The 27,686-nt window shown below is 42.7% G+C and overlaps 1 protein-coding gene and 1 long non-coding RNA gene across 2 annotated transcripts in view; both read right to left on the bottom strand.

The window, feature by feature from the left end:
* Window positions 1-1,831: 1,831 nt before the first annotated feature.
* On the bottom strand, window positions 1,832-5,683 carry LOC144364994 (uncharacterized). The gene is made up of 2 exons (XR_013423236.1): window positions 4,742-5,683; window positions 1,832-3,746 (listed from the first exon to the last, which is right to left on the bottom strand). It is a non-coding gene; the product is annotated as an uncharacterized LOC144364994 (long non-coding RNA).
* A 19,277-nt stretch (window positions 5,684-24,960) lies between these two features.
* The window catches only part of Bcl2l13 (BCL2 like 13), an 80,693-nt gene continuing 77,967 nt past the window's right edge, over window positions 24,961-27,686 (bottom strand). The window contains exon 6 of the mRNA XM_078015546.1: window positions 24,961-26,004. Within this exon, the coding sequence (XP_077871672.1) occupies window positions 25,864-26,004 (141 nt within the window). The 3' untranslated portion in view covers window positions 24,961-25,863. The remainder of the gene's footprint in view (window positions 26,005-27,686) is intronic.

The raw sequence follows: 27,686 nt of genomic DNA, 5'->3' as shown, positions 1-27,686 counted from the left end.
AACAACTCCCATGGGAGCTACCATGAGGCTGCTTTCTGGTTGGGGTCCTGTGGAATAAACATCAACATTTGGAGGACCAGGAAACAAGAAAGCCAGATGGGGGCTAAAGGGAAGATGGGATGTATTGATATTTTAAGAAAAGGACAGTTGTCGACTCTCCATGGAGTCCTCTTGGTAAAGGAGGTAACTACAACACAGTGTATGAATCCCACTCTCCCCTGATATAGAGTCAGGCTCTATTAGCAAGGCAAGAATTGATGTGACATTGTGCTGTGGATTATAGAGGAAGGGTTTACACTGGGAGGTCATGGGTCAAGATGTGTGTGGTCAGTTCTCCTGGTCGTGACCTCTGAATGGAAGGAGCAAAGCCTACAGGTATTCTCCACCTTGCTCCACATCCACACTACAGGCCTATGGCATCAGCCAGGGAGGAGGAACAGAGGATCAAGGACTAGGGGAAGGGAAAGAGAAAAATGTGCCATGGTGCCACCTGCACCTGGTTCCCTTAACACTTGAGGATGATTCTGTGTCAGGATGCCTAGCCTTGCTTACAAGCAAAACCACTCAACACATTAACCACGAAAGCAAGAGAAGCCACCAGCACAATCAGCTCTTCTGCACCCACAAGGCATCTCATTCAGCATCTAAAGCAAAGATCAGCTGCGATTAGAATCCCTGGAAACTGCCTTCCTTATTTTTCTGTAGTGGAACATTCTATGTACTTGGAAGAGCCTACACAGTATCTTACAGAAATTAGGAAAAGGCTGTGGTGAGCAGGGCACAGATGGCACTCTGACATTTGCAGCCTCCTGCCCCAGACTGCCCTTGTGCAGTAAGCAACTGGTACAACTGTCAACACTGCTTTGGAGGGTCATACAGTGTTTTTTTTTTTGTTGTTGTTGTTTTTACAAAAACAAAAAACACTGGACTTTAAGAATAATTCAAATTATTGCTTTGCCCTTCATACAGAAGGTTTTAGGAAAGTTACAGTTTCTGATGAGGTTCCCACAATCAGTAACATGGGAAGCTAGGTGTATGAATAGGTATCAGAACTATGACAGTGTGTGAGGGCACTGGAACAAGGGGACATGTTGCAAAACTCAACTAATATTTGCAAAAATCACGGCTACCCACACAAACTTTTTTGCTCCTTAGAAAGCGGAGATTCTAATATGGAAAATACACCTCCTAATGCATTCCAGTTTGGAGGTTATAAGTGACGTCAGTTCTTGGTTCTGGCATGGAGTGTTTTGCTGAGACTTCACATGGAAACTGTTGGGTGAGGGTTTGTTCATGGGCTGAAAGTTGAACCTCGTAGTGATCAGATGGCCTCTGGCCCTCTGGCTGATGCCTACCACCTCAATTTCTGTGAAAGTGAAGTTGTGTGAAAAGACAAATTGAAAGAGAAGGGATGAAGTTTCTTAACCTATAAAACCTTTTATTTTTCTATAACAGCTCTTAAAATGAGAAAAGTCAAATGTCTACATAGCACACCTTTAGGGAAAAGGGCAAGGATCAGGCATTGTTTTATAATATTGAGGAATTAGCACAAAGACTGAGAAAAATTAATGGCTATTGTGGTTCAAATGTGTCACTGGGTTCATTGTTTTCTACAGCAAACCCATGAGAGATGTGACAGAAACTCAGGCAAGAGGAGGAATCAGGATGCCTTTGGGTGGGGAATACATGAATCAGGTCAGCAGTGGCATTTCTTTATCTAAAATATTCTCTAATATTTTTTACTATTACTATTCAAAGCCTACCCCAAGGACCCTGTCTGGATCCCAGTGAACTGGATTCCACCATAAGAAATAGGCAAAGGATGCAAAAATGAACTTTATACAGTTTAATGTATTTAGAAAACATTACAATGCTTCCCCTGCTGGTCCCACAGAAGCTCTTACAATTTATAGAAACAAAAGCCAAGTGATACACACATGAAGTGAGCCTGTGCTGGACAGGCGGGGGCAGAGGTTAATCTGCACTCCCAGCTTCCTTGTTGTCCACCAGGCTGCAGGTAGGTACAGACCTCAGCCTCTACTCTCACTATGATCAAATTTGGGATGCAGAAAACATTATCAGGAAGTTGTCCTTAACTTCAGTCTGGTTCATACTAATCATAAGAGTCCTCCTAAGGCACAAGGTGATTACTGATTCCTGTGGGCTTGGAATTAGCACATTAGAACAGAGAGGTAAGTTGGCATTCTTTAATTCCAGTATTTTTCTCAGGAAACCTTCCCCTAGCTTTTGGTTAACTGATCAGAAATCATGAACAGCGCAGTTAAGAGCTCTACACAGAGCATGCACAAGGCCCTGGGTTCAATCCCCAGTACGGGAGGCGGTGAGGGGGGATGGAGTTCTGCAAAAGGTTGAGGACATAGCACAGTGGGACAGCATTTGTCCAGTGTGCTCAAGGACCTGGGTTCTATCCCCTGCACTGGGGTAGCAAAAAAAAAAGTTTTACAGAACTAACAAAAACTTTTCCTCTATAGTTCACAAAGAACAAGGGATGACAAACAGGGTAATACACTTAATTCTGACATTTGTGTCCCCTAAATAAGTTGGATGTAGGGGCTAGGGTTATGGGTCAGTGGTAGAGCACTTGCCTCACATGTGTGAGGCACAGGTTTGATCCTCAGCACCAAGTAAAATAAATAAACAAAATAAAGGTATTGCTTCCATCTACAATTTTAAAAAAATCTTTTAAAAAGTTGAATGTATTATGAATTTTCCTTTAGCTTGGACCTGGATATCATCTAAGACAAGGGACAAGAAGAAGTGGCTTCTACAATCAGCACCCCAAAAAGAGGAAGGGGATTTGAGAAATAAATTTGTTTAAAACAAAGTAGCAAAAAACAGGGACTGTGGTAAGAAACAGTCCTCATTAGGCTATTCATGCAGCTGCTAGAGGAGGAGGATCAGAAATTAAGAAAAGAATAGGGACACTGACATCCTATTACTCAGCAAATAGCAAAGATGCCATCTAGAGAAGTCAGTGGAAAACGAATTTATCATTATCCAGAAAATTCACTTGGCCTAACTACTTTAGACCAGTGTTCAATAGCTGGGCAAATAAAGCAGCAAGTAGCCAATTAACGTCACACTTCTTCCTTATTCTTGCCTTGTGGAGAACATAGGCCCAAATATCCTAAGAAATTATTTCAGGGGGCTGGGGAGTAGCTGAGTGGTGGAGATCTTGCCTGGCATGTACAAAGTCCTGCATCCCATCCTAGTGCCCAATAATCAAACACATAGTAATTTTTTTTTAAAGAGAGAGAGAGAGAGAATTTTTTAATATTTATTTTTTAGTTTTCAGTGGAACAAACATCTTTGTTTGTATGTGGTGCTGAGGATCGAACCCGGGCCGCACGCATGCCAGGCGAGCGCACTACCGCTTGAGCCACATCCCCAGCCCAGTAATTTTTTTTTAATGAATGATTTTTTTTAAAGAGAGAGAATTTTAATATTTATTTTTTTAGTTTTCGGCGGACACAACATCTTTGTATGTGGTGCTGAGGATCGAACCCGGGCTGCACGCATGCCAGGCGAGCGCGCTACCACTTGAGCCACATCCCCTGCCCCAAACACATAGTAATTTTAAAATAGTGGGAAGGAAACTCAAAATCTTATGTTGTCTTCAGCAGGGCATGGTGGCTTTCACCCACAGGCCCAGCTCTCAGGAGGCTGAGGGAAGCACATCACTTGATCCAGAATAATAGCGCCAGCCTGGGCAATATAGAATGAATCTAAAAAATTAGACAAAAGTAAAAAGCTTTAAAATTTTGTCTTTTAAAAAAACCTAAATAGAGCAGTTAAAAATATAAGCAATAACCAAACACCTTTTGTGTTTGTATGCTACTGAGGAAGAAACCCAAGGCCTCGGACATTACGTCAGATGTTCTGCCCGCTCACATCCCCAGCTAATCCTCAGCCCCTATTTTATTTTATTTTATTTTTTTAATTTTATGACAGAATCTGGCTACATTGTTCAGGGTTGTCTCAAGCACTCCATCCTCCTATCTGAGCCTCCTATTTTCTCATTCTAATGCCAGTAAAGACAGCATCGGAAAGATATGCTCCATATTTTTAGCTCTGAGAAGCTAATTACACTTAAGATGTGTGTTCCTAATTCAGTGAACATCACACCTCAATCAATTGTTTTCTTCTTTTGCCTTCTCTTTGCACTTTGAACACACTTCTATCACTGTATGCAACATGATCCACAACTATTTGCATTTAGTCTCTTCAACTAGGACTGAGCTTAAAAGGACCTATATTTTATTCAATGTTTGTATAGTCAGCATCGAGCATGGTGCCTAGCATAGCAGGTGCAATCAATGAAGGCTTATGTATACTAAAATTAATCCCTGATAGGCTTAAAGAGCATTACACATTTCATTCATTAACCTTCAGAAAATCCTTATAAATCAGGCAGATACTACTAGTGATTTAATTAGCAAATTAGAGCTTATTTATAGATAATCCAAAGAATATGTAGGAAAGTGATTTCTCTAAGGCCATGTTGTTAGGCAAAAATAAACATTAGGTCCTGGGGTTGTAGCTCAGTGGTGGAGCTTTTGCCTAGTCCATGTGAAGCACTGGGTTCAATCTTCAGCACCACATAAAATAAATAAGGGAATTGTATCCAATACAACTAAAAAATAAAATAAAAATTAGTGGGTCATTCTGATTCTTTCTGAAGAGAAAGAACATGAGTTATGCTGAGTGAGGTGTTGCATACCTGTCTATAGTCCCAGCTACTCAGATGGATGAGGCAGGAGGATTGCTTGAGCCCAGGAATTCAAGACCAGCCTGAGCAATAGAGGGACACTCTGTCAAAAAATAAAAAAATAAAATGAGTTGGTGCTATCTATGATTCCTGCTCTATAAATCAGAACTCCACTTTTGATGATCCACACCGATGCTTAAAAGACACACAGAACTAAGACCCACCCTCATTGGACAGGAAAAAAAATCAGTAATTATGATTGAGATTTTAAAATATAAAAAAATTTGATCTGTATCACCAAGTCCAAGTTTGATGGATAATGTTCATGGTTGAAATAATTAAAACAAAATCATGTTTTGCTGTTGGGGACCGCAAATCAATTAAGATGGCGCCTGGCAGTTTGACAGGAGGAGTGGTTTGTGAGGCAACGCCACCGAGCCATTAAGATGATGGGGATTCCTTATTGGCTGATTGCTGTATCCAGATGATGCTAATTGAGTCAAGCTGTAGTAATCAGTTAGGTATATATACCTCTGCTGTTCCGCAATAAGGCGGCTCCTGCTTGGGTGCCCACTACCTTGAGTTCCCGCTCAGTTCCCGCTGAGTTTCCCCCAATAAAGCAGTTCCCACTTCAACTTTCAAGTTGCTTGTCACCTCCCGGTTATTTTGCCCAGCCAGACTCCGGCATTTTGCTTTTTTTAATCTTATTTTTCACTTTTTTTTGGGGGGTGTACTGGGGCACTAGACCACTGAGCCACATCCCCAGGCCTAGTTTGTATTTTTTTTTTTTAAAGAGAGAGTGAGAGAGGAGAGTGAGAGAGAGAGAGAGAGAGAATTTTTAACATTTATTTTTCAGTTCTCGGCGGACACAACATTTTTGTTGGTATGTGGTGCTGAGGATCGAACCCGGGCCGCACGTATGCCAGGCGAGCGCGCTACCGCTTGAGCCACATCCCCAGCCCCCCTAGTTTGTATTTTATTTAGAGACAGGATTTCACTGAGTTGCTTAGTGCCTCACCTTTACTGAGGATGGCTTTGATCTTGTGATACTCTCATCTCAGCCTCCTGAACCACAGGGATTACAGGCGTGCACCACCACACCTGCTCATTTTTCACTTTTTATTTGATGTTTCCATAACAATTCTTACATCAATTATCTCAAATGCGACTGTTATAGTTTGGATATGAGGTGTCTCCCCAGAGCTCCTGTGTTAATGCAGAAATGGTGAGGTAAAATGATTATGAGAGTTGTAACCTAATTGACCCATCCTAGTTTGAATGGACTGACTGGGTGCTAACTGTAAAAAGGTGGAGCATGGATGGAGGAGGTGGGTCACTGGAGGCATACCCTGGAAGAGTTATTCTTTCTGTGATTCCTTCCCCTCTTACTTTCTTGTTCTGCTTCCTGACTCTACCAGCAGCTTTCCTCTGATGGGTCCTTCTGCCATGATATCCAACCTCATTTGGAGTCCACAGCAATGGAGTCAGCCATCCATCAACTGAGCCCTTGGAAACTGAGAGCCCCAAGCAAATTTTCTGCCTCCAAGTCATTTTTTGTTGGGTGTTTTGGTCATAGTGACAATAAAACTAACACAAAGACCATGCAAAGCAATTCAGTGTATATGGACACTTCAGTGTACTCCCCTTCAGTTTTGGTGTTTCATAAAACAACCTGATTAACTGAAAACTGGCTGGTACCTGCTTGGCTGGAGAACGCCATCTATTTAGAAAAAAACAACATGCAGGGCAGTTTCTACTTTAAAAGTCAACTCATAATAACTATATTTTCTGCTTATTTAGGAGGCACAGCTACAGGGCTCCACTTCTGAGAAAATGAGGCAGCATGAAGGTCCCCCTTCAAACCCTGATTCTTTCAATAAAGTCAGAAAGATGTCAGTCATACAGATCAGAATAACAAGCTTGAGTTTATTAGAAGGGATAGGAAAGGGAAAAAAAGGAACAATCTCAAGTGGGAGAGTGGGACAGCATGCCTCTCCTGTACCTGCTTTATTAGGGGTCCCAGGGAAGTTTCCAGAGAGTCCCACCTAGATACATCTCTTTTTTTTTTTAACATTCTTTTTTTTTAGTTGCAGCTTATTTATTTATTTATATGTGGCACTGAAGATGGAACCTAGGGTCTCACACATGCTAGGTGAGCGCTGTACCGCTGAGCCACAACCCCAGCCCCACCTCTTGATTTTTGACTGATAGCAGGATGACATCAGACTTTCAAGTCCCCACTGCCGTGACAACTCTAGTTCATTTTGGCTCATGGGGACCAGTTCTAATTGGAACATGGTGTTAGGGAATTTATGGTTGGGGAATTATCTTTATCTCTCTTGAGTTCTGGGATCTGGTAAGGGTCACAAAATCTCCCCCTTTAAGGTAATTTGTGTTCCTCTTACCAGAATTAGTTTGGGCCTGCATTTCTCCTGCAGATAACAGGTGGTTTGCTGAGGACTGTATCAAATATATCCTGTCCACTGAAGCCAGGCACAGCTAGAGGTAAATTGATTTTCAAAGCTGACAGCATGTGGCTGTCAGCACAGATGGCCCATTTTATGGAATGATTCCCTTTACCTCATGTTCCCAGTGCTCAGCAATTATTGTCCCCTATCAGATTCAACTATTTAGCCTGAAAATGTGGGATTTCTCTGAAGAGCTGTCAATCTCCTTAGAAGTTTTCCTCTAATTTTGCTGAACTGGCTTCTAGAAGAATAGTGAAGAATGCTTCCTATGAAATTTAAAAGTGAAAACTGTAAAGTATTCCTTTGGATTAAATGACACTGAAGAAAACCCTGACCCAAGTGACAGTACTGAAACCAACTGTTTCTGATCAAAGAAAATTACTCAACAGTACCTACAGACTATTAAGAATGGTTGACACAAATTCTATAAATTTAAATTTTTAAGTGTCAAATACATAGCCCAAGAGTTTATAAACTGAATTCATGCATTATTTCTTCTAAGAATAGCTTGTACAAGGTAGCCCCCTCCAAGTACTTGGTGACAATTTTTCAGGTGGAAGAAGTCTTGTATACAAAAACTAATCCAGTTTCTTTGTGGGATTAAGCACATAATTTAAAGAAATTTCAGAGTACAGGAAAAAAAAACTTTAGTTCATTGGTGATTGTCAATTTGTGGGATTTAAAACGTTTCATTTTTTTGGAGTTGTAGCTCAGTGGTAGAGCGCTTGCCTCACATGTGCAAGGCACTTTGATTCTCAGCACAACATATAAACAAGTAAATAAAAGTCCATTAACAACTAAAACGTTTCATTTTTTTAAAAGCACCCAAATACATATCCTCTGGAAAAAAAAAGTATGAAAATTCTGGAATGATCACGTTTGATTACACTACATAATGAAATGTCATTGGTTAGAGAAGTTTTCCTACTTATTCTGTTGAAAGCATTCATTTGTGCACTAATGTTTGTTTAGTTCAGTGGCATTTACTGTAGATCTCATTTTCAAACCTGCACCCATCTTCCTGAAGTGTAAGCATTCAACTTTATTTTTTAAAGGTTAAAAAATTAAAGAGCAAATTTGTTGTTGTTTTTGTTTTGGGGTACCAGGAATTGAATTTAGGGGCGCTTAACCACTAAGCCACATCCCCAGCCCTATTTTGTCTGAGTTGCTCAGCGCCTAGAGAAAATTTTTTTTTTTTGTTCTTTTTTAAGTTGTAGATGGACACAATACCTTTATTTTATTTATTTTTATGTGGTGGCGAGGATCGAACCTAATGCATTGCGCAGGCTAGGCAAGCACTCTACCACTGAGCAGCCCCAGCCCTAGAGCAAATGTTTTCACTATACTTTTTTCTACTTTATACTTACCAGTTACAGTATTAACAAAGGGCTAACGTCTACGAAAAAGTGATCCCTTTACGTGGGGCTTTTCCAGCCCTGCTTACCCTGCTTAATCAAAGGCTCTTCTCCTTCCCGCTCCTTTTTTTTTTTTTCTTTTTCTTTTTAACTAGGTCGGTGTTATTTGGACCTTTATTTATTCATTTTTTTTATTTGCAGTGCTGAGAAATCGAACCCAGTGCCTCAAACACGCTAGGCAAGCGGTCTACCACTGAGCCCCAGCCCCCCTTTCCCGCTCATTTGTGACCTCGCGGACCAGGTACTTCGAGATGTCCTGAGATGGGAGGCCTGATTGTAAGTGAGTCTCAGGACAAGTGTGAGACTTAACAAGGGTTAGCTCGGGCAGCGGGGGGGCGGGGCTCCTGGCGCCTCACCTACAGCTCCGCCCCTCCCCAGCGACAGGAGGGAGGCGTGAGCGGCGGCCGCTGCAGCAGACTCCCGCTCGCTCGCGGGCGCTGTCGGGGCCTTCGCGGCGGCTGCAGCGTAACCACCTGCGCGGGCACCACGCGCCCAGTGACGGCGCCGCGCCCCTCTCCCTGCGCGCCGCCCAGACCCGCCCCCAGAGCCGACAGCGGTGCCACCGGCCTCTTCAGGGTCTGTTACCAGAATCCAAAGACAGCCACCGCGGTGGGAAATACTCGGTATTATCACTAGAGTCGCGGCTTCAGTGGGCACCCTTTGTTCAAGGGGCGTTGGATTTTCCTCTCGCCCTTGGCTTTGGGAAATGTGTCCCGGAAAGGCAGGGTTCTGATCTGAGGTCCTGGGGCTGTCCACGCGGGCCTCACGGAGGCCCCTCGCCTCTGTAGGTCGTTTTCCTTTGAGAATATACCAGGAGAGCGTGGGCCGAAATTAATGTCCGCCTACAGTCTCTGAGCTGTGCCAAGTGCTGGACTAGATACCTGTTTTATTTAGCCCTTACAGCACGGAATCTACCGGGCAACCGGTGCCTTGTTGCAGGTAATCACCCAATTACAGTCGGTTATCGGAGTCATATAAACAACAGCCCTCAATTTTAGGATGTAGATAAACTTCGTCTCTACACCGAGAAAGAGTGGTTTGAATTGTATTTCTTCCCTGCCTCCCAGTGTTTATTAATTTAAAATGCTTTTGAAATGAAAAATCATTTTACTCACATTTACTTCCCACCACCACAATTAAACAGTTTTCCTTTTCCCCTCTTTAGTATTCACATTTATTCATTCGCCAAATTCTACTGTTTCATCTTGCTTAGGTTCTCTGATTTTTCCCTCCTGGATCATTGCAGCTTTTGGGTCTGCTGTACAGTCTCTCCTTTCAATATTTCCAACATGAGAACCAATTCTTAGAGAATGCTCTGCCCAACAAGGTGACTATATACCTGCCATGAGACAAGTACCCTGAAACAGATATCTAGGTATGGGCTATTTTTCAAGATCTTTCTCATCTCAGCCTTAAAATATAATGGAATTTCCAGGCTAGATTCTGGGACTTGCTGGGGACCTGTCCCTCCTTCTTCCTTACAATTTCTTACTTTTGAAATGAAGGTATCTGTACTGTGCATGTCCCACGATTGTATACCTCACACTGATGTCATTCATATAGCTGAATCTTACACATACAGTATCATGGTTTAAAAATGAAAGAAAAAGCCAGGTTCTGAGGCAACGCCTATAATCCCAGCTGCTGGGGAGGCTGTGGCAGGAGGAAAAGCCAGGCACAGCAGTAGCAACAGGGAGGCTCTAAGCAACTCAGTGAGACCCTGTCTCTAAATAAAGTTAAAAAATAGGGCTGGGGATGTGGCTCAGTGGTTGAGTGCCTCTGAGTTCAATCCCCATACCAAAAAAAAAAAGTAAAACTGAATTTATACATGGTAAAATGCTAAAGAAAATGAAGGATATTATTACCATAAAATCAGGATGAATATGGAAGTGCTAGCTACTAGAAAGGCTGGGGCAGGAAAAACTTTTGAGCCCAGGAGTTGCTGACCAGGCTGGACAACATAGTAAGACCACATCTCAGATCAGTCAATGAATCAGTCCAGAGTAGTGCTTCACTAGGCAGCTTGGGCAGGGGTTCACGCTCAACTTGTATTTCTTGACCTAGGTGATGGTTACATAAGCTGTAATTTCACAATTTGTTAAATTGTACTTACATGTTTCTTTCTTCTACCTTTCTACTTTCATCCTTCTACCCACCCCCACCCCAGTGTTAGTTATGGAACCCAGGACCTTGCCCATACTAGGCAAGCACTCTCCCATGGAGCTACACTCCCAACCCCTTATGCAATTTCTTTTTTCCCTATGTCTTTCCCTTTCTTTTTAGTACTGAAGATTGAACCCCATTACATTACTGCTGAGCTACATTTTATTTTTCTTTTGAGACAGGTTCTTGCTAAGTTTCCCAGGTTGGTATGAAACTTACAATCCTCTTTTCTCAGCCTCTCTGGTAGCTGGTATTACAGTGTGTGCTCCTATGCCTGGCTTCCTGTGTACATTTCTTTAGGTCTATTATATTTCACAATGAAAATGTTCTTAAATAAATAGAAATTAAATACTTAATTTGAAACATGCATGGGAGTAAAAACATCTCATGCACATAGAAGTCCATTGTAATCCATCATGTTTAACTATAGCACAGAGAAAAATAAGAAAGTATATGTAGCCAAATAAATGTGACAGTGTCCATGTGTTCAAAGTATCTAATGGCTATTTTTATTAATGTCTAACAAAGTTGGTCATCTGTTTCCCCACTGCATAGTAAGATTCTCAGTGTTATTTAAGCTCCTAGGACACATTTAGATCTGTTTTGCCTAAAACAGTACCTCTAGACTTAGCAGATAGTAGTGCTCTCTAATCACTAAACAAAAGATAATGACAGAAAATTAAGAGCGAAGAGGTTGATGTAAGTAAGCACACTGACTGCAAGTCAAGAATAATGTGGTTGGGCTGGGGATGTGGCTCAAGCAATAGCGTGCTCGCCTGGCATGCGTGTGGCCCGGGTTCGATTCTCAGCACCACATACAAACAAAGATGTTGTGTCCGCCGAAAACTAAAAAATAAATATTAAAAATTCTCTCTTTCTCTCTCTCTCTCAAAAAAAAAAAAAAAAGTTCCAAGTTCCCACAGGCAGTAATGTGGCTGATTATGAAAGTGTGGGAAGTGGGAACAAAACTTGGATATTAAAAAAAAAAAAAAAGAATAATGTGGTAAAAAAGACAGCGGAGGGCAAAAAAAAAATCATCAACATGAGATTGGGATTGGATTCACATGACAGAAATATTCAAAATAACAGTGACTTAAATAAGTTAAGTATTTGTACTCTCATATAAGAGAAGAATGAAGGTATACAATGCAGAGGTAGTAGAGCAGCTTTTCATATCATTAGAAATCCAGGCTTCATCTTTCTACTTTTCTACTTTTCCATCCCTAGTTCCTGGGTTCACCTCAGGGTATAGGATGGCCGCAAGTATTTTCATTATCATATGCAGGACTAATATTTCCTCCACATAAGGAAAATTCCGGAAGTTTCATCCAATAAGACTATTTACATTTCATTGGCCAGAATTTAGTCATTTGTCCAAATCTGAATATAAAAAAAGCAGAGAAATAGTTTCTTCTCTGGATAGCTAAAACTTAGATCTGTTTATGAGGGAGGAGAAAAGAGTAGATTTGGCAGACAATAGAGTCTCTGAGACAGGCATGGTGGCACACACCTGTAATCCAAGCCACTAGGGAGTCTGAAGAAGGAGGATATAATTTTGAAGCCAGTCTGAGCAACTTAATTTTTGTTTCAAAATAAACATTTTTAAAAGGGTTCAGAATGTAGCTCAGTGGTAGAGCACTTGCCTAACATACCATGTGTGAAGCTGTTGGGATGTTTGCATTTTTTTTATTGTAAAAGTACTTTATATTTCATGATGTAAGTTTCCTTGAGTTTCTCCAAATCTGTGGATTTTCTAGTCTCTTTCTAGTGTCCTTTTGATAATAAATTTTCTTAATTAAAAAAATATAAGGCCAGGCGCGGTGGTGCACACCCATAATCCTAGCAGCTCAGGAGGCAGAAGCAGGAGGATCGAAAGTTCAAAGCCAACCTTAGCAATTTTGCGAGGTGTTACGCAACTCAGTGTGGCTCAGTGATCGAGTGCTTCTGAGTTCAGTCCCCGGTACATAGGTAGGTGTCTTAATTACTCAACATCACTTACCTTTGGTGTCAAGTGAATGGTATTTGAATGATCCACCCAACAGTTAAGGGTAATATTTATGATTTTTAAAAAATCACTTTGGAAATTTTATAAAATTAAAGAAAAAAGCTGGACTCCTTTCTTTTCCAAATCCACTTCATCAAAAAAATCTTTGGCATACCTTTAAAAGATATCCAGAATCCAACTGCCTCTCTTAAACTCTTCATTTCTTTTTTTTTTCTTTATTTAAAAAAAATTTTTAGATGTTGATGGACCTCTATTTTATTCATTTATTTATATGTGGTGCTGAGAATCAAACCCAGTGCCTCACACATGCTAGGTGAGTGCTGAACCACTGAGCTACAACCCCAGCCCCAAGCTCTCCATTTCTAACCCATCTCTCATCCAGATTAATGCAATAGGATTCTAATTTGTCTTCCTGTTTAAAATATTTTTTCCCTTTAGTTTTGACAAAGGTGCCAGCAAGATCCTTTTTTTTTTTTTTTTTTGTTAAGGGGATTGAACACAGGGACACTCAGCCACAGAGCCACATCCCCATCCCCAGCCCTATTTTGTATTTTATTTAGAGACAGAGTGTCACTGAGTTGCTTAGTGCCTTGCTATTGCTGAGGCCAGCTTTGAACTTGTGATCCTCCTGTCTCAGCCTCCCAAGCCATTGGGATTCCAGGCATATGCCACCACACTCTGAAATATCCTTTTAAAACCTATTTAGGTAAGCTGGGCATGTTTTGAGTGCACACTTGTAGTCCCAAATACTCAGGATGCTGATGTGGGAGGATCACTTGAACCCATGAGTTTAAAGCCAGCCTGAACAACATAGCAAGACTCCTTATGTTATGGTTTGGCTCTTTAATGGCCCCTGAAGAGTTCATGTATTAGGCAAGTCAGGAATGTTCAAAGATGAAATGATTAGACTTGTACCCTCATTAGTGAATTGATAATTTGAATTGATTATTGGATGGTAATTATAGGTAGGTGGGGTATAGTGGGAAGAAGTAGGTCAATTGAGGCATGGCCTTGTACTATATCTGCCTCTCAGCCCTTCTTACCCCGCTCTCTGCTTCTTGGCTGCTATGAGTCTGACAGCTTTCCTCCACCACACTCTCCAACCATGATGTTCAGCCTCACTGTGGCCCAGAGCAATGGAGTTGGCTGATCATGAACTGAAACCATAAGTCCAAATAAACTTTTTCTCTTCTAATTTATTCTTGTCAAGAATTTTGGTCCCAATGACAAAAAAATTGACAAACACAGAAAAATGATACCAGAATTAGGGTTGTTGCTCTGTTGGAACTGGTTTGTGGAAGGAGTTTGTAAATGTTTGTGGATATAGACTAGATAAGTCTTAGAATATTGTAAGCAGAGCAAAATGGATGGTTCTAATGGAAGTTCAGAAGACCAGAATGTTGATAGGAATGTGAACACTAAAGACTACTCATGAGGTTTCAGAGGGGAATGAGGGCTCAATTGGGATTTGGACTAGAGGATACATGTGTTATATCCTGACAAAGAACTTGTCTATATTTTGTCTATGTTCTGAGACTTTCTGTGAGGCTCAATTTAAAAGTAATGGGTTAATTAATCTGGTGGAGGAAATTTCAAGGCAAGATGGTATTCAGGTGGTTTCTTCTTCAGCTTCTTTTAGTTCTTCAAGTAGACAATATTATTTCTTCATCCTTAACCTCTAACTTTTTTTAAGTGAGATCTTAAGGACCAGATAGTGACTATTGCCTACATGGATTTTTTTTTCACAGTCCTGGGAATTGACCCCATGGATCTTATATGCTAGGTAAGCACACTTTCACTGAGCTATACCCTCAGCCCATCAAGTAGACTGACTGGAAAGTGTGTAAGTGAAAAAGAATGCAACAAACATTACTGGAACATCTATTAACTGTCAGATACTAAGCTGTGTCAGATACTATTAACTGCCAGATACTAAGCTGTGTCAGATACTAAGGCTACGTGTTAACTCACCTCATCCTCCCACATACTAAGGCTATGTGTCAACTCAGCTCATCCTCCCACAGCTCTTAATTGGTAGGCGTTATTCCTTGCCACTTTAACACCAAGGAAACTGAGGTTCAAAGGTTTGAAATAAAATGCTCAAACTGCAGAGTTGCCTGAATCCAGAAGTCATGCTGTTTACACAGTTTCAAGCTTTATGACAAGCAGAATCCAGGAAAAAAGGTGAATGTTGTCTCAAGTTAATTGTTATCAGAATGTGTTCAATGTATTTATATAACAAAGTCCACCCAATAGTGTTTTATTAATAAGGACATTTTTTTGTTAACAAGAAGTTTGGACAATGGCTCTATTCAGTACTAGCTACATAACTTGTGGGGCCCAGTGAAAAATGATCATTCAAGTCCCCTTCGTACAATTATTAATAGTAGAGACTGGGGTGTAGCTCAGTGGTAGAGTGGGTGTGAAGAATGTGCAAGGCCCTGGGTTTAATCACCAGCACCTGAAAAATTATTAATAACTTCAAGATAGTAATACAAAGCATTAAACCAAACCAACCACAGAATCTTTGTCAGTGAGGCCTTTGGGATCAGGCCCAGAAAGCGGAACCTCCTTGTAATATCAAAACTCTGGGTTGACATCTGCAAACCACTGAACCACATCCCCAACCCTTTTTTGTATTTATTTATTAGAGACAGGATCTCACTGAGTTACTTAGGGCCTCACTAAGTTGCTGAGGCTGGCTTTGAACTCATGATCCTCTGACTCAGCCTTCAGAGAGGCTGGGATTACAGGCATGTACCACCATGCCTGGCCAGAAAGGGAGTTTTAAATCCAATTTTAGAAGAACAAACCAATAAGGAAAGATAATCTATGTATATTCTTGCATAAAATTTAAGGCTTTCTATTCAAGAAATGACACTGGGAACAAATTTAATGGGCAAACTAATAAAGTAAGAAAAGATATGTGTAAAGTAAAAATCTGACAAGAAAGTACCATGTAAAATCTTTTTTTTAATGAGAGGAGAGAGAAAGAGAGAGAATTTTTAATATTTATTTTTTAGTTCTCGGCAGACACAACATCTTTGTTGGTATGTGGTGCTGAGGATCGAACCCGGGCCACACGCATGCCAGGTGAGCGCTACCGCTTGAGCCACATCCCCAGCCCCCATATAAAATCTTTTTTTTTTTTTTTTTTTTTTTAAAGAGAGAGTGAGAGAGGAGAGAGAGAGAGAGAGAGAGAGAGGATTTTTAATGTTTATTTTTTAGTTCTCGGCGGACACACCATATAAAATCTTAAAGCCTGAAAATCTAAAAGAAAAAGATAATGACTACATAGAGAAGTGGGTGATTGTGAGGTTAACAGTGAATTTAATGGACAGAAAGTCCAAAAAAGATTGTATAGGAAGATATTCTTAAAGTCAGTAGCAATCAAAAATGTTATTGAAAAGACTTCTAACACTTCATACACATTAGATTGCCAAATACTAGAAAGCTGTGTAATGTCAGATATTGCCAGGGAGGCAGAAATGTCGGAACTCTTGTGTAAAGTGGCTTTTGTGGAGAGCAAGACTTCATTACATAGGCAAGGAAAGTGTATGTCCATGACCCAAGCATTGCACTCCTGTGTTCTCCACTAGGTGAGGGGTGGGGCTTCAGGCCTTGAGCACTAGAGGTTGCAGTTGTTGGGAGCACTTATGGGGTGTCTACATCGTTAGAGGAGGCACTTGTACCAATTCTAAGTGTCCCTGGAACTTCATTAGAAGATCTATATTAGAATGGGAAAATCTCTGGGTCTCAGTCACTTTAAACTTCCCATGGTGCAGAGTAGGAAGTGTGATTTAAGAAGGCAAGTGATTTTCCCTAGATCTCTCTGTGGGACTCAGATCTTGGTTGAATTTTATGTCAATCTTTGTCTTTCCTTTTCTAGTCACTGGACATCTCTAAATTTACGTAATAGGGATTTTTAAAAATATTTTTATTAATTATTGATGGACCTTTATTTATTTATTTATTTTTACGTGGTGCTGAGAATCAAACCCATTGCCTTACACATGCTATGCTATGCAAGTGCTTTACCACTGAGCCACAACTCCAGCCTGGGATTTTTTTTTTTTTTTTTTTTTTTTGTAATGAGGACTTCACTCACCTCAAGATGCTAGATCAGCCTTTGCCTTGACACCTCTGGAGATTTTTCTGAAGGAGCCCAGAGGTGGACGGCTCCAGACCCTTCCCAGGTATGTGTCTATGCATGTGACTCCACACTTAGTGTTTCATGGGTAATACAGGTACTTAATGGGCATGTACTACACCTGATGACATACTTGGAAACAGATGCTAGAATAATCCCCAGGGATCAGGTGGGGAGACTGAGGAGGCCCTGAGAGGCACGACTCATCCAGGGTCACATACCTGGAAAGAAAAAAGGGCTGGATATGAACATGGCTTTGTCTCCCCAGTGCTGGGGTACTGGGTACACTGAGGCCTGCCTCAGGGATGGTGGGCCAGGGTGCATTGGCATAACAATATGCCAGTCATGTTCAGTCATGCAGGTAATGTGGGGAGGGGATCAGCCATCATGCCTGTGGGTCTTTGGGGTGGTCTTGTATGAGGGAGAGGTTCAAGTAAGAGGACCCCAGAAAAGTGACCTTATTTCCTTGACAATAGACCAAATAGGACTTGGAGCCCTGGTAGCCACATTATAGAGCCAGCCCCATCCAGCTCACTTGTCAGGACCACTGAGAGGGATGATCTCATGTCTCCCAAATCACCAAGGCTCAGGCCTCAGGAAATTGCTGAGGAGGACTTCGCTCACCTCAAGATGCTAGATCATCCTTCACCTTGACACCTCTTGAGATTTTTCTGAAGGAGCCCAGAGGTAGATGGCTCCAGAGACCCTTCCCAAGTATGTGAGTGTGTGCACGTGTGGATGCATGTATATATAAAGGAAAATTCTTTTGGTGCTGTTTTCATTTCACTGTATGGCAGTGAGTCACTTTGTAGTATGCTACTGTTTCCATGTTAGCATTGTTCCTTCTAGGGTGAAAATGAGTCAGCCCAGTCCTGGATGAGACCTGCAGGGTGGCGACCCTGGAGTTGGGAATAGTGGAGAAGCTTGTGAACCAACTGGTGACTGTTAACAAGGATCCATTTTTTGTTCCTGCCTTCCTGCATACCTGTTGAAAATTCACAACCAGCTGGCAGGTGCTGGGCCTGCTGTGCAAAAGGTGCACACCCCTTTAAGCCCAGGAGGCCATGCCACCTGCTTGTTAGTTCTTAGGAATGTCCTCTAGCTCTCTGAGCTTCTTCAGTCAGCTCTGTGGAAACTGGTGTTTGCAGAGGACCACCGTCCTATGGTATTTAAAGGACCAAGTGATAGAGATGAGCCCTAGGCCCTAGGCTTGCCCTGGGCCTGTCTCTGTAAAATAGCTGCCTCAGGCTGTAGGCTTCTCTGTGTAATGACCCCCTCCACCCACTCCATGAAGAATCTCTTGCCTCAGGCCTCACTTCTCTGAGATCTTGGGCACAGTAGCTTCCCTATTTGGCAAGGAGGTTGGGGACTACCTCTAGAAGGGCCGTGGACCTAGATGCCAGACAAGGATTTCTAGGGGTGGCCTGAGGGGGCCTGGGCCCAATGAGATAGATATCTGGAAAGAAGCTGGTTGGCTTCATTATTTGCACAAACATATATGAAGCACGTACTGTGTGTAGGCACATTTCTAATCACTGAGCATATCATTCAGGGAGCAGAGCAGATAAACTTCCCAGACCTCCTGGGCTTCCATTCCTATTGGGAATTTCAGTCTCACTAGGCATACTGGCAGGTGAGGGGCATAGGACATTAAAGGTGAGGCCTTCCTGACTACCTCTAGACATAGAATCTTCAGCCAGATTGTGAGAATGAACAAGTAAGATCTCTCAGAAGCAGGGCTGGGGCTGGGGTTGTGGCTCAGTGGTAAAGCATTCGCGTAGCAAATGCAAGGCCCTGGGTTTGATCGTCAGGACCATATAAAAACAAATTATTTAATAAATAAAAGTTAAAAAAAATAAGTGGATGGGCTTTGAGTCAAGAGGGAGGGCTCCTGTCTCCAGAGTGGGGACACTTGGGAGGCTGGAGTAGAGAAGGGCTGGGTAAATTCAGGGGTCTAGCACTTGTTTGGATTCACTCTAGAGGTCTAGGGCTTCACCTGAAGGAGGAGGAGATAGATAGCTGTGGGTGGGGTCCTTGGCACTGGTGGAGGAACAGAGGGGAGGCTAGTGGCTCAGAGCAGGGGCCTTGTGAGAATCATTCAGAGTGGCTCCACATCCAGCCATACCACAGCCTATCCCAGCCAGGCTTGCCCACACCATCCTGGATGGAGGCTGGACAGGAGGTACGAGGAGCAGCCTGCCACACATGGACCTCCCAACTCTACTCTCCATGCCCAACTGCATATGGACAATGTTGCCTGTTCATGGGAACCTACTCTCTAGGGCATGCCTAGAGCCCTCTGCTCCATCCTGAAAACCTGGCTGGATAAATATGCTGAGGATTTTTGTGGGTTCCTAGACCTGGCCAGCTTGAACCAGCTCATGGCCTGTGTACTGCCCAGCTGGAACCTCAACTTCTGTATCCATAGACTCCTGACCCAGCAGGAAGACCCATATCTGAGTGAGACTGAGCCTATGGTGAGGAGGCTTGTGGTGGTGACTGAGAACATGTGAGGAGGGGTTGGTATTGGGCCCCACCAGGAGGAAGCAAGGGGACTGGCATTTGGCCAGGAGCAGGACCACCCAGGAACCTGCAGGCAGGGGACCCCAGTCTCAGTCTGAGAAGATGTCCTATTGTGTGGATGGGGGCTGGAGCTTCTCTCAGTAGTGGCAGGAGTCCTCTGTGAATGGAAAAGGCTCAGGCAGTCATATTCGGGATTTTTTTCCCGTAGTTCCAGCGCCACCTCCAGATATAGAGCTGCCTCTGGCAGCCTTCCCAAATCAGTCCTTAGATTTGAGGCAGCCCAGAGACAGAGCACTTGAGCTTGAGGAAAAGGAAAGTCAGTGATACCAGCAACACTGGAGGAAGGGTCAGCTCTGGCACCATCCCCAGAGGGACAGCATGAGTCACCAGAGACCATAGTGCCATCTATGAAGCAGGAGGCAACTCAGTCCCAAGCAACCAGTCTAGAGGACATTTCACATTTTCCAACAAATATTCCAACATCTGTGGATATTGAGGCAGCTGGGGCCATCTCTGTGGAGATACAGCTCTCTCTCCCTTTCTGGAAGCTAATCTTCCAGCCACAGTAAGCTTACAGAAGCAGCCCTGTGAGACTTCATTCCAACTCTACAGCACATGGTCCAGATGCTGTGGATCCTGTGGCAGCTGAGGCAACATTAGTTGGGGTGGATCCCTCTCTAGGGCAGCCCACCATCGACCCACCAAGGAGCTAAAGCTGGCAGGATTAGATGACGCCAAGTGAGACTCCATTCCACCTCTGGCCGCATGTGATCCAGCATCTAAGGATCTTGGGCAGGCTAGGGCCACCTCTGTGGAGATACAGCCATTTTTCTTTGTGGCTGCAGATGGATCTCTCAGAAGCAGCAGAGCCAGATTTTATTCTAACTCTGGCCCAATAAAGTCTGGAGGCTGTGGATCTTGAGGCAGCTGGGGCAATAGTAGTTGGAGTGGAGCCCCCTCCACCTAGGGCATCAGTCCTTTAAGTCACTATGAAGTTAGATCATCCAGATTCAGATGGGACTGAGTCAGACACCATTCCACTTCTGGTTGCACATGGCCCAGCTGCTGAGGATCCTGAGCAAGCTGGGGCCATCTCTGTAGAGATAATCATCTCACCTTTGGTAACTGGTCCTCTAGCCATGGGAGATGTAGAGGTGGCAGGTCCAGAATCAGCCAGACTTCATTCCAATTCTAGAAGCACATAGTCTGGATGCTGTGCATCCTGAGGTGGTTGGGGCAGCATTCTCTAGTTGGGGTAGAGCCTCTTCCTACTGGAGCAGCAGGTCTTTCCAGCCCACATGGATTTAGAAACTGGAAGATTCAGATGGGACCAAGTCAAAACCCATTTTATTTCTGGAAGCATGTTGTCCAGCTGCTTGAAGATCTTGGGCAGGCTGTGGCCACCTCTGTGGAAATACAGCAATCCCTCCTTGTAACTGATCTCCCAACCATGGGGGATCTAAAGCTTGAATGTCTAGAAGCAGTTGAATCAGACTTAATTCCCATCTCTTACAGCACGTGGTATGGATGCTGTGGATCTTAAGACAGTTGGGGCAATATTCACTGGAGTAGAGCCCCTTCCCACTGTGGCAGCAGGCCTTCAAGCCACTATGAAGCTAGAGCTTGTGGGATCAGACAGTGCCAAGCCAGACCCATTCCACCTCTGGTAGCACATTGTTCAGCTGATGATAATCCTGGACAAGTTGGAGTCATCTCTGTGGAAGTATAGCCATCTTACCTTCTGGTAGCTGATCTTCTTGCCATGGGGGATCTAGAGCTTGCAGGTACAGAAGGCACCTAGCAAGACCCAATTCCACCTAGGGCAGCACACCTGCTAGCTGATGTAGATCTAGAGGCCTTTCAGGCACCTCCCTCAGTGTCAGTTCCTGATTTTTACTGCATGCCAACCTCTCTGCCACTGGTGTCCTTCCCCTCCCCTGGAAAATAATCCTTTTTTTTTCTCACACTTCTTTTTTTCCATGCATAGGGCGTCCTTTCAAGTATTCTTAATAATTAAGTTTAATCTCCTTATTTCAATTTGCATCCTGAATCCTCTCAGCATGCTGCGTACCACCACCACTGTCTAGCTGCATCCTGGAGTCCCAAGCAGAGCACATGGGTTCTGTGGGGAGGACATTCACAGGCCTCCTGGAGGAGGTGAAACAGAAGCTTCATTGTACGGGGAAGACACATGTCAGAGTGGCCAACAGGCAGGTGTCAGCAATTAGGACAGTTGTCACAGGCCTGAGAAGGTGAGCTGCAGGTCCTGTGTAGGTCTGGAGGGTAGGGAGTCCGTTGACCAGGGTAGCTGGGGTGCTCTGGAGCTCCAGTTTTGGTGGATACCCACCCCCAATGGGAGATGGAGATAGTTTTTTTTTCTCAGGGCAACCATGGAATCAGAGCAAATTGGGTCTATCTAGAATAGGGAACAGAGTGGACAGAGGACATAGCACACAGCAGAAGTGGGAAAGCAGTAAGATTACATCAGCAGGAACAGTCTAGAGTCACTTTCCCTGCTGGGACCTCTGTCCCCCACATGACTTACAGTACTAAGTCCTCTGATGACTCTCACAGAGATGGAATGAGCATCCCATTACACTGATGGAGCCCTGATGACAAGGAGAATGAGGTGAATGCTGCGGGATAAAGCTCTTCGCTCCACGATTTCGTGAACCTTTGCTTCAGTGCCAGGAGTGAAGCCTGCTCCTGCCCACAGTTAGTGGGTGCCCAGATCTGGAGAACGCAGGACCCAGAGCCAGCTTTTCCCTATCTGACTCCCAGCCTAGGCAGTAGGGGTGGCACTGCCTTTGGGTCAGTGAGGGCAGAAAACAAACACTTAGTGCTTTTTTTTTTTTTTTAAAGTTAATGTTTATTAAAGTGCACCCTTGGAGCACGGTGTTTATAGCAAGCAGCATCCTGTTCAAGGAAAGCAAGGCTTGGAGGAGAACAGCACATACCCCCCCCCATATGCATGTGAGAACTTCCTCTCAAAACAGGGGACATCCTGATATCGAAGAAGTAACAATCTGTAAAAGCCTGGCCAAATGACCCAGAGGTTCTAGACTAAGATGCTGTTCTCGGACCGTGGCAAACTCTGGCCTCAATACATAGTTTAGTTTGATTTCCTTGTGTTAAGAGAATTATTTAAAAGGTGTCATGGCAATATGAGGGCCCATGTAAACCAGTGTGTCCAAAATCAAGCAGCTAAATATATTTTTCCTCTTTCCAAGAAGGCAAGGCTTTGATAACATTTGGAAGCTCATGGAATGCCAGATGTCCTATTAATAAACTTATCATAATTGTTTTCAGCCCCAACCCCCACTGAGTTCGTCCAAGCATGGAATCTGCCTCAGGACAGAACAGGCCTCTAGGCATAAAAGACAAACACTGTTAGATTTATCAGTTATGCAGGTGAAGTGCTTCCCCTTCTGAGAGACAGGGTCCAAATAAATACAGGTAATTCCAACTCACTCAGGTAGAACCTTTCCTTTATGGAAGGAAAAGCTTCAGGTTAGCAGTGGTTCAGAATAGGCCTTTCACACCTGGAAGCCACGGTCTAGGATTCAGTCTGGAAGTGTGGCGATGTGTGTTGGGCCCACATCACTTGTGTCACCTTCAACAGTAAAGTCCTATGTCTGCAAATGTAATGCTTTGGTCTGGATGTGGTGGTGCACACCTGGAATGCCAGCTTTTCTGGAGGGTGAAACAGGAGGATCAGAAGTTCAAGATCAGCCTATGCAATGTAGTGAGACCCTGTCTCAAAATAAATGAATAGGACTGGGATTGCAGCTCAGTGGTACAGCACCCCTGGCTTCAATCCCCACAACCTGGAAAAACCAAAAACCAAAAACGAACAAACAAAACAATGTGATTGCTTGGGGGAAGCATATAGACAATAGCAAGAGCACAGAGGGACTAATATACCGTTTCTTCTTAACCAAAAACATTTTTCTATTACCTGCAGTATGAAGGCCACCATTTGATATAAATCTTTAAGTGACACTATTATTTTGAATGTTTTTGAGTGGGCTTTTTTAAAAATAAAGATTTACATCACAGTAGAAATAGGGTGAATCACACAGATGCCTCCATACACGCTCATACATGCAGCAGTCATTATAATTGGGCTCATTAGGGGAGAGATTTTCATCCAAAAGAAGCCATTTGAAAAAATAGTCAAATCTAAACTGATGGGAAAGAAATCTGAACAGCAAGTAATTTCAGACTATTTTCTCCCATTGATCATTCACAAAATTTTGACCTTCCACTGTTTCACTTATATTAATATCCTTGGCCACCATTTAATACAGCTCATAAAGGTCTTGGTGTCAAATTTTTTCATTCAGCATCTGATACGCTTTCTTGAGTATAAAGCAAGGTTATCACCCCCTCTCCCCAAGCTAACATAAAAGACCCACTGTATCAAAAACAAGGTTCCAGGGCTGGGGATGTGGCTCAAGCGGTAGCGCGCTCGCCTGACATGCGAGCGGCCCGGGTTCGATCCTCAGCACCACATACCAACAAAGATGTTGTGTCCGCAGAGAACTAAACAATAAAACATTAAAAATTCTCTCTCTCTCTCCTCTCTCACTCTCTCTTTAAAAAAAAAAAACAAAAAAACAAAAACAAGGTTCCAATGTTGAGCACATTCTAGCCATTAGAACTTGGCATATCCCGTTAGTTGATGGATTTTGTTCTGATAACATACTGATAGTGTGGATATAACTGAGGTGACTTTAATTCAGAGAATATTTTCCCCTTGTTTTCAAAATATTTGTTGTGTCAGAACATCCTTTGCTAAAGATGAAAAGCTTCCTCCACTAAAAGTCCAGCAGAATATTCCAGCCACTCAGTTGGTCAGATCCTCCCTGATCTCAGCTCTCAGGGTCCAGCATCACCTACTGAGGTACCTAAAGCTGCCTTAGAGGACCTCAGCTCCCATACCTGGGTTCATTTTCTAGTGGCATCATTAGCTTTTGCTGACTGGGAACTAGAACGTGGGGTGTCCTTTCAATATGACGATTAGGTTTTCAGAACTGGAAATCTAACAAAATGGTGTGTACTTATAAATATGACAAGACTAATGCTCTGAAATGATCCCCCTTAAGTCAGCACATGAGGTTGCTATATGAATAAGAAAATAAATTGTTGCTCATCTTCAAGTCTCATTTTCTTGCCACCTCCAAAATGTTCTCCTCAAGACATTGCCGCTGATGAAAAGCAAAATTCAGACTTGAATTTTGGAATATTTCCCTGATGATGAGTAGATTGTCCAAAAGGTAGGCAACAGGAGGGAAACAGAGCCAGAACAATTTGCAACGATAAATTGAGCAAACCACAGCAGTAATGAGCAGAGCTAAAGGAGCTTCATTCAGAAAAAGGAAATACCTGCTGCTTAAGTAAAAATGCATGTTAACTTAATTACCAAAATTACAATTTAATTACATCATTTGGGGGAAATGAGAGCATCAAAGTCAATAATAAATTGAGCTCAATCAAAGAACAAGTCAGATATTAAGAGGCACTTTAATCTGAAGGAAAAAAGAAATGGAAGGCTATAACAGCAGATACAAGGGTAGGAAGTAAATTTTTTCTTTCCTTTGGTGCCAGGCAATGGTTCATGTGCATAATACAGTTCTCTTGCTAGAAAACATCAGTAATAATCCAACTTATTCCAGAATGATTCTTTACAAGGAAGAAGTACTTCATTTTCTTTTTCAAGGGGAAAAAGGCAGCAAACTAGTAATCTTAAAGTGTCAATACCTTTGTTTAAATTGTACATTCAGTTTTTCCTAGTTGCATGAAGATCACCCACTGAGGTGAGCAATATAACTATAAAAGGCCCCCTCAGGAGAGGTGGGAAGAGGTGAGCAGCTGCTACTCTGAACTTATGACAAGGCCTTGCAAATATCCCTGAGAACAACTCCCACTTGAGCTACAATGAAGTCGCTGTCTGGTTTGCGTCCTGTGGATTAAACATCAACATGGAGAGGACCTCAATGGAGTGAACCAGGAAACACACAAGTCAGGTGGGGGCTAAAGGGAAGATGGGATGAACTGATATTTTAGAAACACGACAGTTTCCAACTTTCCATGGAGTCCTCTTGATAAAGGAGGTAACTATAATAAGTGACTGAATTTCACTCTTCCCTGCTATAGAGTCGGGCTCTATTAGCAAGGCAAAAATTGACATTGTGCTATGGATGGTAAGGGAAGGGTTTACCAGAGTGAAGTCATGGGTCAACTGAGCAAGATCTGGGTCAATCCTGGTCGTGAACTCTTGAGTGTGGAAAGGCCAAGCAAAACCTACAGGCGTATGGTCAGCAGGGAAGGAGGAACAGAGAGAACCAAAAACTAGGGGAAGGGGAAGAGAGAAAAATGTGTCATGGTGCCACCTGCACCTGGCTCCCTTAGCATTTGGTGATGATCCCCATGTCAGGTTGCCTAGCCTTGCTTGCGTGCAAAACCACCAACACATTAACCAAGAAAGCAAAAGAGAAGTCACCAGCACTGACAATTCTTCTGCACCCACAAGGCATCTCATTCAGCATCTAAGGAGGAAGACATGAGCTGTGATTAGAAGTGCTGAACATTATCTTATCTTTCTCAAACAGCAAGAACTTGGAAAAAGCACTAAACATGGTGTCAAGATTAAGTCAAATTGTAGCCTTGTCTCTTATATACTACAAGACTTCAAGAAAATTACAAAATTATGGTTAGATTTCTTCAGTCTGTAGAAGCACAGACATAGGAATAGGCATTAGACCTGTGATAGTGTGTGAAGGTAGGCGAGGCCCAGGAATAAGCTCTGGTGTGTTGCCAAGGTGCAGCTAATATTTGCAAAAATATTTGCAAAAAACACACAGATCTCTCAGATGACAGCAGGGAGAGCTCTATTCTGGCATAGAGCATTTTGTTGGAAAGGAGATTCATTCATAGGCTGAAAGTTGATTCTATTACTGATTGGAGGGCCTCTGGCCTGCTTGCCAAATATGATCACCACATCAAGTTCTGTGAAAGAGATGTCTGTGTGAAAAGACAGGAGAAAGGAAAAAGAAGGGATACAATGTCTCACCTATAAAAACTTTTATTTCTACAAAAGAGCTCTTAAAATGAGAAAAATCAAATGTCTACACATCACACCTTCAGGGAAAAAAGGCAAGGAGCATGCATTGCTTTTATATTATTGGAAGGAATTAGCACAAAGGCTAAGAAAATTAGTGGCAGTTGCAGTTCAAAAATACATCTCCAGGTTCACTGTTTACCTCCCCTTTCCACCCCACACAACAAATCCAGGTAGTGGCTGTATTTGATAGGAGATGGGACAGGAACACAAGCAAGAAGAGTCAAGGATACCTTTAGGTGGGGAATGCATGATCCAAGTGGACAGTGGCATTTCTTTATCTAGAATACTCTCTAGAGGGCAGTAATGATCACTAAAGTCCTCCTAAGGCACATGGTAGGTACTGATTATTATGGGCCCAAAATTAGCACATTAAAAGAGGATGAGTTGGCATTTTTTAATACTGACATTTTTCTCAGGAAACCTTCACTGTTTTTTTTTGCCAAGTAATCAGAAATCATTACATTCAATAGATCAATTAAGAAGAGTTCTATACTGAGCATGTGGGTTTCATTTCCTGCAAGTACTGAAAGAAAAAAAAAAGAGTTCTATAGAGGACTGGGGACACAGTACAGTGAAAGAGCATTCGTCCAGCATGCTCAAGGATCCGGGTTCCACCTCCAACACTGGGGAGACTAGAAATGTTCTACATAAACTAACAAAATTTTCCTCTGTAGTTCACAAAGAACAAAGGATGAGAAACAGGGTGATATTCAGTTCTACATTTGCATCCCCTAAAGAAGTTGGGTGTATTCTGGATCATTCCTTTAGCTTAGACTTGGATGTCATGTGTATCAGGGGACAAGAAGGAATAGGTTGATATTACCAGACCACCCTCCCCAAAAGAGGTAGAGGAATTTGAGATTATATATATATATATATATATACATATATACATATATATGCATATACATATACATATATATGTGTGTGTGTGTATGTGTATACACACACAGAATTCAAATGTAATAGCAAAAACTAAGGGCTGTAGCAAGAAGAATCCCTCATTATAGTTACTTCTTCCCACTGCCAGAGGCAGAGGTTCAGAAAGTAAGGAAAGAAAAGGGACAGTGACACATTCTACTACTCAGCAACTAACAAAGGGTATTT

The sequence above is a fragment of the Ictidomys tridecemlineatus genome, chromosome 6, assembly GCF_052094955.1.
Source record: "Ictidomys tridecemlineatus isolate mIctTri1 chromosome 6, mIctTri1.hap1, whole genome shotgun sequence".
Classification (NCBI taxonomy): Eukaryota; Metazoa; Chordata; class Mammalia; order Rodentia; family Sciuridae; genus Ictidomys; species Ictidomys tridecemlineatus.
Note: the sequence above shows the minus strand (reverse complement) of the source record. Positions and strands in the feature narration are given on the sequence as shown.